The 10657-nt window shown below is 43.0% G+C and overlaps 1 protein-coding gene across 2 annotated transcripts; it reads left to right on the forward strand.

Annotated features, from left to right (window-relative positions):
* Positions 1-734: 734 nt before the first annotated feature.
* On the forward strand, positions 735-7812 carry Hsd3b2 (hydroxy-delta-5-steroid dehydrogenase, 3 beta- and steroid delta-isomerase 2). Of its 2 annotated transcripts, none has more exons than XM_013516570.1 (3): positions 735-900; positions 4352-4546; positions 6741-7812. In XM_013516570.1, exons 1-3 carry the CDS (start codon positions 756-758, stop codon positions 7550-7552), a joined length of 1152 nt encoding a protein of 383 aa, XP_013372024.1. In that variant the 5' UTR covers positions 735-755; the 3' UTR covers positions 7553-7812. The 2 variants fall into 2 exon arrangements, with proteins under 2 accessions (XP_013372024.1, XP_013372025.1); XM_013516571.1 differs by having other exon boundaries at positions 4352-4516.
* Positions 7813-10657: the final 2845 nt, after the last annotated feature.

The following is a 10657-nucleotide window of genomic DNA, read 5'->3' on the forward strand; positions in this document are numbered from 1 at the left end:
TGGTCTTCCTCTAGAAATCCAGAGCTCTTTGGGGAAAATCAAACTTGAAGTCAGGTCAGGTGGGAGAGAAATTCATGCCACATATAATTTACTGATTAGAGCTTCCATAATCACAAATTCTTAAATTCTACAAGAGGGAGGAATTGACAATATGAGAAAAAAGTCAATGGGTTAAAGTGAATTTTCCCTCCAGATATATTCACTGCACAGGCTAAAATTTACATTATAATTGGATGTTTCTCCCCTTCTAAGATTTTGAATCCCAGATAGCTTATATACAGTGCAATAATGAGTGTTTTGGTGGGACTAAAGCCAAGAGTCTTTTTCGCAACTGGCCTTGAAGCTGATGTTTTTTGCCTGGGCCAAGGAGAAACAGATGTAAATTAATCATTATTCTTTGGGGAGGAGGGATTCTGGAGAAAAAGTGAGCAATGAGAATGTACTGAAAGTTCAAGTGATGGGCTGAGTCAGAGGCCCGAGTACATAAAGCTCCAGTCCTACCTTGGGAGATTGTGGGGACCAGCATCCAGGCTCCTTCACCAGCTATTTTACAGCTAAAGGCAGGTTGTCAGGTTAGAACTTTTCATTTTTTCAGTGACTTCTGGTGGTGGTGGGGACATGAAATTCTGAAAAAGTGAAATAGAGTGAACACATGAGGTTTCTGTGCACCTGCACTTAAGGGACTTCTCTTTAGCTCTCTCCAGGATCCCCCAGTCACCACATCTGTTCCTTGGGTCCTGCTTCCTGCACTGACCATGACAGGATGGAGCTGCCTGGTGACAGGAGCAGGAGGCTTCTTGGGCAAGAGGATCGTCCAGTGGTTGGTGCAGGAGAAGGAGCTGCAGGAGGTCAGGGCTCTGGACAAGGCCTTCAGACCAGAAACTCGGGAAGAATTCTCTAGTAAGTGAGCTCGGGATTGAGTGTGGGCTACTCTGTGAAGCTTGAGTGGGTGTGGGGAGGGATGTTTCTGAAACAAATAGGGGAACTTGGAGCCATAAGGGTCTTGTGTGTTCACACTCATCAGGAGGAATCATGGATGACAGAGTATAATAGACACCCCACAGCTGGGGTGCTCAGTCCTACAGAGGGTGGACACAGGCATCCAGGAGACTGGTAAACCTCTCTCCTTTCTTACTAGAAATTGCACATCGGTTCTCTCCCTCTCTTGCAGCTCATTCCTGTGCTAAAGTTGGCAATTACTATGCAAAATAGCAAAGTACTTCTAAGCTGGATGTTGCAGTAGGGGAACCTTGCCTCTTTTGATTGCCCTAAGTTGTCTTGTGTTTAGTTTTGCTATTTAAGGGAATCACTTAGCAACTTCTGTGCAGGAGAAGAAAAGGAATCTAAGGTAAAGCTGACTCTGTGTGTATGTGGTACGTATGTGTGTGTATATGTGTGTGTGAGTGTGTGTATGTTGTATAAGACAGAGAGAAAGAGAGAGGGGAGAGGAAGGGAGGGAGGGAGGGAAGGAGGGAGGGAAGAAATAAGGAAGGAAGGGAAAGGGAGGAAAGGAGGGAGGGAGGCAGAGAGAAGAAAGAAAGGAGGAAAGAAGGAAGAAAAGGAAGGAAGGAAGGAAGGAAGGAAGGAAGGAAGGAAGGAAGGAAGGAAGGAAGGAAGGAAGGAAGGAAGGAACTTAGAGATAGAAAGACAGGGAGCCAAACAGAAAGACATGGAGACAGAGACACAGAATAAGCGTAGACACACAAGTGGACAGAGTGGAGCCAGAGTGAAAGTGAGAGGCACGAGAGACTGCGACATTTTTCCTACACTGATTCCTCCTATGCTGCTCCCACAATTTCTCTCTGCTCTTCATCACCACAAAGAAAGCCACTGCCAATATGCTGCTGCAGCCCATTATTGTTTTTAAAAATTTCTGGTCCTATGACAGCAATGGAAAAAATACAACCCCTAGATGGATATTGCATTTTCCCAGCTGTTTTTCCCATTTTTCAAAGTAACTTTGTGATAAAGCAGGAAGGGGCTCATCCATCTGCACATCAAGGAATTTGAGGACCAGAAAAGTGACTGGTCTGAAGTCACCCACTAAAGAGGAGCAGAAAACAGGTTAGAGCTCTATCCCAGGTCCTCATCACCTGACTGAGAGGCTGACCCCTGACACCATCAGATGTCACTCCCACTCCTTCCCCTGGGCGCTCCAAATCCATTGTCTACCACCCCCCCTCTAAAGGGGAGCCCTGGATGCCCACATCACCCTGCTGTGGACACAGAGATGCCGTGAGGGAACCGTATGATTATACCCACTTCTTCTCTCCTGTTCTCTGCCTTTCTCTAACTTGTCTGCTGTCTGCTCTGCATTGTCTGCTGTCCTCCTCTGACTATTTCAATGTTTTTCCCATAAACAAATATTAGCACACAAGGAGAACTGTTTGTAAATTTTTCCTCAAAGCAATACTTAGAATTTAACTGTTGATGGAAGGAAAGGGAAATGCTCAGGCTTAAGGAACAGTGCCCCATAATGACCATCCAGGGAGTTCGAGGGATGGGCAGAAGCCTGCAGAGAGTAAGAGTGGGGGAATCCTTAATAGTGTTCTCTCCCTCTGCCTGATGCACCGTGACTTGTTTGTAGGGCCAACACAGTATGTCCTCAGGATACCCACCTGAGAGAGGAAATATGGATGTACTCCTTTTAACAGGTGAGAAGACAGGCTCAGAGAGGTTGACCAATATGTTACAAGTACATAGACAAAGCCCAAGGGTTGAGTCCCAAAAGGGCTAGTTGCAGCTTCTGTGCACTTCACAATTATTTTATTGAGGAACTTCTATCCAAGCATCTCTTGGATGTGCTCATACCACACAAGCAACAGCATATTCTTTCTACAAGTCAAAACGCTGGCCAAGTACACTCAGCTTGGACAAGGACAGAGCTGTTATTCTATCACAAACACCCATAGTGCCCTGTATGAGCTGTAAGGTTCCTTAAACATTGATGAGGCAGTGCCCTCCTTCTCTCCGCGTCTGAACTCCTGTCTCTCACAGCCATCCCTGTGAGCCAGACTATCTGAAGTCAGCAGCAAAGGGGATGGAGAGGAAGGGGACATGGGGATGGAAGAGGCACAAGATCAGGGAAGACTCCACTCTCAGGCTGGAACCCACCTGATTCCCAAAGCCCATCCCCATGTCCTTCACGTAGAGCCTTCTTGGGGTTGCCTGAGGAAAGGAGGCAGAGGAGGGTTTGAGGTCTCACTATCAGTGTGTGCACATTTCAGTCCCTGGAGCTGGCTGAGCCTTAGTTTCCTCAGCTAAGCAGGAGAAATCAGAACTAGAATTCTTCTCTGCTGAGGTCTTTAGGAAAGAAAGTGAGTCAAGTGTTCATTTGATTTCAAACTGTACACACAAACAAATGCAGAGTGTTCATTGAATCTGCCTGTGGCACAGTGTGGGTTTTTTGGGCTACACTGAGCAGGCCACATCACAGGCAGTGTCATTCTATCATATGTGTGGGTGTCACTTGACCTATGGACACATTCATCATGTAGCGATTGTCCTGGACTAGACGGCTGGGATGCAAACCACTGGTAGCTGACTCATTTCCATCACTGAGGTCTGCTGTGGGCAATATCTGACACCTAGTAAGGCATTTTCAATAAGTTCATCAGAAAACCCACCCTGAATTCTGTTCATGGTTCCACTCACTTCCTCCTAGTCACACAAGAAGGAAACACTGGGGCTGAGCTTAACTGATTTTCTGCTCAGATCAGACCCAGTAAGTACCCAGACCTGTCATGGGAAGGCCTAAAACTCACCACATGTGGGGCTCTCCTCCTCCTCTGCTACTGCTGGGACCTGCATTGTCCTTATTTGAATTCTGGCAGATACATTCTGATTAGTGCATTGCCGTCTTGTTTTTTCTTATATCCTCTCAACAGTGCATCTGATATCCTGGAGCCAAAGTGAGTATCCTCCTCACAGCCCTGCCTCTACAACTCTTTCAATTCCAAATTCTAACTCAAATTTTCATTGCCTACACAAGTAAATTTGAATTTTGCCTCTTTATCCAACTATGTACAACTTCTAGAACCTCCTTGATGAGTCTGATGTAACTTCCCAGGATTCATCAACAATTTTTTTTCAGATACTCATCAGAGCTTATGGCTCAGATTCATGTTCTGCAACAGAATGGGATACGTAGTTATTTGTCCTTTGCCAATAAATGCTAGACACTCTCATTTCTGTGCCTTCATTACATTGTTCCCTGTGTGGAATGTCTTCCATCCTAGACATCTCACTGTTATGACTATCCTACAAAATCTATATACTAACTGTGAACTTATCAGTAAAATTCCTAGCCAATCCAGACAGCGTCCTAATTACTTATTTTGTGTTTCCACAGAGCTGCAGACAAAGACCAAGGTGACACTGCTTGATGGAGACATTTTGGATGCTCAGTGCCTGAAAAGAGCCTGCCAAGGCATCTCAGTTGTCATCCACACCGCTGCTGTCATTGATGTGTCTGGTGCCATTCCTAGACAGACCATCATGGACATCAATCTGAAAGGTAGAGCAGCCTTTGGATGTCATGCATCAGGTGGGAAAAGGGGAATGGCATAGAGAAGAGAAGGGGAAGAGAAGCCCAACTCTGGAACACCTGCTGGGATCTCCTCCAAAAGATTCTGCTCACCACTCTCAGCTAACAGAGACTGGAGCTATTATTTTCTGATGTTTTAGATGAGGAAACCAGGGTTCAGAAAATTAAGGAAGTTTGCCAAGGCCCCACAGGTATTCAGGAGGAGAGCAAGAATTTAAAATTATTCATGTTTGACTCTAAACCACAAATACTCTTTCTTCAACTATTCTATTAGAGGGTCAGCTATCCTCTGACTCTGTACTCTTGCTGTTCATCCACTGAAGGCCTCCCCTATGTGAACCCAGACCCTGCCATTGACTCATTAGCTGCACACTTAGAACTTACATGAAAGCATCATCTAGAGACCCCTGCCCACCTGAAAGAAGACTTCTTCTCCAAGAACTAGCACAGCTGATTCACAGGGGTCTGTTAGAATAGAATGGCCCAGGAAGGGCCTTCTGACTATATTTCCTAAGCCAAAATCATTTCCCATTAGCTATAACATTTACCTCTTCAGCACACTATGATGTCTAAACCAGGAGTAGTTTCTGATCAGATACCTAAAATACTCTCCTTATATCTTCATCTCTAAATGACAGGTGGCTTCTTCTGAGTTGCAGCTTTCCAAATGTCTTTAAGTTGAAACACATTAGCTCAAGGGAGCTTGCCCTGTACCATGTCACTCTGAATCCAGAGGGCCAGTGTTGCCATCTCCACAGTGCCCCTGACCCTACTCCATCTGTCAGGAGTGCCTTGATTCCAAATTCAAAGACCCCATGCTAAGCAAACTAATTAGCTTTCCTTTTCCAAAACAATTTCTTAAAAAGACATTTTCTAGATTCTGCTCTACCAAATCCCTCCCTATCCACACTCTAGGAGGCTGCTATAAATAAGTAGATTTTCATTTCAGTCCTTGTCTCATATGACTTGCCTTCTATATCTCTTAACAACAAGGGGATGAGAAATGAAAGGGACAAAGCTACAAGTATTCACTTAGTGAAATATTTTCATAAGTTAACACATACTATACAAATATAGTCAATTCCCCTCTTTGGTTAAACTAGATTCACATAGTTTTGTACTACAAGTTTCATTTTTTTCAAAGGAGATGCTGGTTGTCAAGAAAATCATATGCATAAATATTTTAAATAGGGGTGGTGGAAGGAGGGAGGGAGGGAAGAAAGAAGAAAGGGAGGGAAGGAGGGAGAGTGGGAAGGAGGGAGGAAAGTAGGTCATCTCTCCTCCCTACCCCTTCTTCAAATGAAGTAGCTGAGTCACCTCCATGACCAGCTGGTGTCACTGCTGAATACATTCTCTAATTCCCCACCACTGTATACATTCTCAGTAGAGGGCACACTCTTGCTCTCAGTTCTCCACTAGGCTGAACAGAAAAAACTCTGAAGCAAGACCGCAAAATGTCAAGTGCAGGGAATTTTTATTATTAGTGCAGTTCATAGTCTGGGTAAACAGGGTCATGGAAAGAAATAATGGCGGCCTTCACTGGGAACACAATCAGGATCAGAGGCTTGGTCTCCATATCAACTCCCAATTTGCAAATATTAGTTCAGACTCAAGATTGTTCTTGTGAAAAAGGTTTTATTATCTTCAGACAAAAGGAAAACTACACAAGTATGATGTTTTCAATTTATAATTGTATACTGCTCATAAACAATGAGCATATGTGATGTGAATTCTAAATTGTTTGTATGTCTTCCTGAATTTTAGTGTATAAAATTACCGATAAATAATGAATTTATGTGAATGAAAAATGGTAATTAGTTTTTGTTTCTATTCTTTTGGGTATTCATTTTCTTCTATTTATTTATACTGGGAATCCAGCTGTAGGGTGAGGGCATGGTAGGTGAGCCTACCACTGAGCTATATCTCAACAAACATGATAATTACATATCTCTACTAGTAAAATATAGAGTAGCATCCCTATTCCTTTTTCAAAAATCAACGCACACACAAACACACAGATAGAACACAAAAGCCTAGAAATTATTGGCCCTTCTCTGTTTATATTTTTCCCTCACTGTAACCTGGCAGATCTATAAAAATCATCCAAGGGAGAGGGGTGGATATGAACAAAAATCTGACTTTTAAGTGTGCTTTGTATTATTTTCTGATGCTGACCCTGTGCTCCCCACTTCAGGTACCCAGCACCTGTTGGAGGCCTGTGTGCAAGCCAGCGTGCCAATCTTCATCTACACCAGTTCAATGGAGGTAGCTGGGCCCAACTCCTACAAGGAGATCATCCAGAATGCCCACGAGGATGAGCACCATGAAAGCACATGGTCTACTCCCTATTCATACAGCAAAAAGCTGGCGGAGAAGGCTGTGCTGAAAGCTAATGGCTGCATGCTGAGAAATGGTGGCACCCTGCACACTTGTGCCTTGAGACCCACCTACATCTATGGAGAAGGAAGCCCATTCTTATATTCTGTGGTGAATATGGCCCTCAAAAACAATGGGATCCTGAAAAGTACAGGCAAATTCTCTATAGCCAACCCAGTCTATGTTGGTAATGTGGCCTGGGCCCATATTTTGGCCTCCAGAGCTCTGAGGGACCCCAACAAGGCCCCAAACATCCAAGGACAGTTCTACTATGTCTCAGATGACACACCTCACCAAAGTTATGATAATCTCAATTATAATGTGAGCAAAGAATGGGGCCTCTGCCTTGATTCTGGCCCAAGCATCCCTTTGTCTCTAATGTACTGGCTTGCTTTTCTGCTGGAAATGGTGAGCTTCCTGTTGAGTCCAGTTTACAAATATCAACCCCCCTTTAACCGCTTCTTCCTTACAATATCAAATAGTGTGTTCACAGTCACTTATAAGAAAGCTCAACGAGATCTAGGGTATGAGCCACCCTTCAGCTGGGAGGAAGCCAAGCAGAAAACTGGGCAGTGGATCAGCTCGCTAGTGCAGCAGCACAAGGGCACTTTGAAGACAAAGACTCAGTGACATGACCATGACAGGGAGGGGTTCTGGGAGATGCCTGGAGCTACTTCCATCCAATTGCTCTTCCATCCCAATTGCTCCAGAACATGTCAAAGGCACATGCCCATGTCCTACAGCCTCCCTCTCATAAAATGCCAATTTACTGTCTTCCCAAGGCCACCTGTTGGTATCATTTCCCCTTGCTAGTCATAAAGTGTTTCTTTCCTTTGGAAAACTTACACTGCTTTGCAAAGCACAAAGAAAAATGAAATAAAGTTTTGATTCCCTAAACTAGAGTCTGTGTGCTTTTGGTTAACACACATTTTTCACCTTTCCTTTCCTCTCCCTGGTATGGCCATGTGTTGTTCAGAAGTAGCACATAAGTTGTAGGAAGAGTGATGTTAGGTCCAGGGGAGCACCTGAGATTGCCTCTGACCTGCTAGGACTCAGGCATACACCAGGTGACTGATATTACTGCGTTTCAGCCTCACCAGAGGACTTGGAGGCAGGACTCAAATCCCCACTGGATGGATAAGGAAACTTGCTGATAGGCTCACTAACTGGTATGTGGTGAGGCCAGATCTCCATGGAGACTGAATTAAGATCACTTACTTTCTACTGAATCTTGCAGGCTTCCAGAGGGGCAGCAGATCCTGGGTGTTTCTCCCTGAGAGACCGCCTCCCCTATCAACTTTGTTGTATGTTTTTCCTGTCTGGCCTGTTCAAGAAGGTCTAGAACCAGGAGAGTCTTTCAGGGAACACTCTGGGGTTCCCTGGCTTGGGGCAGGTGGGTGCAGGAGCTGCATGCCTCGACAACTGGCTTCAGAATTAAGGTGGAAGCAGAAATGCATCTAGCCTTCAAATGTAACATCAGAGCCTCTGATGGTTCTAACATCCACCTGTGTATATGAATGCTGACTATTGTAGTCATTTGTAACTTTATATTTAGGTGCTGCAGTTCATACAATAAAAACAGCCCATGGATTCTTGGGAAGTAAGCAGAAGAAATCTCGTCTCTCATCACAAATGTATCTCCTAATAAACCGGAAGTGAGCAAATCTACTGCTCCCACTTCAAGATTTAATTGTCTCTCCCTTCCTCCTCCTCCAATCTGCTTTGTATCCTGTCTTTTCTCCTTTTATTCTTCTATCTCTATGGCTTCTTTGTTTTTATGTATTTCTTTCTCTCAATCTTGTGAATTTCCCGATGTAGAGCAGAGCAAACAAGAGATCTGGTGACTTAAATGTTGATGTAGTCATTAATTGACCAGTGAACCAACATTCAAAGGAGTTCTGTTGATTTCCCAGGGACAGAAGCAAATGAGGAGCCATGTGTGGTGGCTGTGTGGAAGCTGCACAGGTTGCCCCACGGTGGAGCTTCCCCTGTGCACCTGTACCACAAACATCGCAAAAGTCTCACCAGCATCAAGATTTCTTTTTTTTTTTTTTTCTGGTACCAGGAGTCAAACTCATGACCTCGTGCTTGCCAGGCAGGTGTTGTGCCACTGAGCTAAATCCCCAGCCCTTAAGATTTCTTCTTTCTCCCCATGTGCAACAAAAATCTTAAGAGGATGTTGATTGGAATGGACCTCCTATATTAGGTTCCACCAAAATGGCTACTCTTGGGCTAAAATTTCATACCACCAGCTCTAACTAAGATGCCTATTTGACCTTGCCGGAACAAGGACAGGCAATGATAATGGACACATTTTCAAGCAAGTCAAGTACAGCCAGTGTGACATGGAAGTTCCTTCTGCCGCAGCTTTCCTAAAAAAATAACTTTGAAATAATCACTGTACTCTCTTTTGTCTGATTCTGACTTCTTCAACCCCTTCATGTCTTGTGCTCAGTTCCATTGGACACTATTATATAATATAAAGGGAGGTGTTGGCTGACTCTAGAATCACATGGAAAAGCCATTAAAGGTGTGCCAACTTAACTTTTTAAGGAGAAAAAAGTAGGAATAACAATAAAACAGTTTCAAAACAGGCTAGTAGGACAGTAACAACAAGGAATACATTCAGTATTGTTATCCTCAGAGTAGTTATTCAGAGTAAAATATTTATCCATGAAATCTTGCCCAAACAATATTAGCACAAACTTTTCTTTTCAATTGATGAACTAAGAGAAACTAGCTGTATAACCATCTTAACTATGTAGTATATAAATATATTTTGTTTTCTTTTTCCCTTCCTTTTCCATTTGCCCCATAACAGTTTGTCTTTTGAACAGTTTCTTCCCAATTCACAATATCTGCTGTACATTTTGTTGTGTTTTTTGTTGCTGTTTTTTTTTTCCGGTACCGAGAATTGAATTCACGATCTTGTGCTTGCCAGGCAGGCACTGTGCCACTGAGCTAAATCCCCATCCTCTATCCATTCTTTCTGGAGTGAGATGGAATCAAGATGTTGTTTTAATTTGCATCTCTTGAATGATCAGTGATGTTAAACATCATTTCATGTATTTATTTGCCTTTTTTATTCATTCTTCTGAGAAGTGCATATTCATTGCAGATACCCATTTTTGGATTAGGTCTTTGACTTTGGGGGGGGTCTGATTTTTTCAACTTTGTATACATTCTAGATAGAAGTCCTTTGTTGGAGGGACAATTGTCTTTTTACTCTGTTGATGATTTATTTTATTATGCAAAAGCTTTTTAATAAGGTGAAATCCCATTTGTTGATTTTTTGTAATATTTCCCTTGTAGTCTGGGTTTTGTTCATGAAGTCTCTGCCTACACCTATGTCTTCAAAATTTCTACCTATTTTGCAGTAAATTTAGTGTTTCTGTTTTAACATTTAGATCTTTGATCCATTTTGGCTTTACTTTAGTGCTTGGTGATAGACATAGGCCTCATTTCAGTCTTTGGCATGTGAAAAGCCAGTTTATCCAGCACCATTTATTAAAGAGACTATCTTTCTTCCAATGATCATATTTGGCTTGTTTGTCAAAGATAAAGTGGCTGAGTGTGTTTTAGGTTGTGTCTGCATCTTATAATCTGTTCCACTAATCCTATTTTTTTTTCCCAATACCATGCTTATTTTTACACAGTAGCTTTGTAGTATAATTTCAGGTTTGAGATTGTGATGACTTAACTTTGTTGTCCCGAATTGCTTTTGTGATTCTAAGT

This window comes from Chinchilla lanigera, unplaced genomic scaffold (assembly GCF_000276665.1).
Source record: "Chinchilla lanigera isolate Chin_1 unplaced genomic scaffold, ChiLan1.0 scaffold00034, whole genome shotgun sequence".
Taxonomy (NCBI): Eukaryota; Metazoa; Chordata; class Mammalia; order Rodentia; family Chinchillidae; genus Chinchilla; species Chinchilla lanigera.

Bases quoted from the DNA above. Each gene is read 5' to 3' on its own strand.
- Hsd3b2 (XM_013516570.1), top strand. From the start codon at position 756: ATGACAGGATGGAGCTGCCTGGTGACAGGAGCAGGAGGCTTCTTGGGC. The intron at 901-4,351 runs GTAAGTGAGCTC...GTGTTTCCACAG, and splicing joins AACTCGGGAAGAATTCTCTA to AGCTGCAGACAAAGACCAAG. The intron at 4,547-6,740 runs GTGGGAAAAGGG...TCCCCACTTCAG, and splicing joins CTTTGGATGTCATGCATCAG to GTACCCAGCACCTGTTGGAG.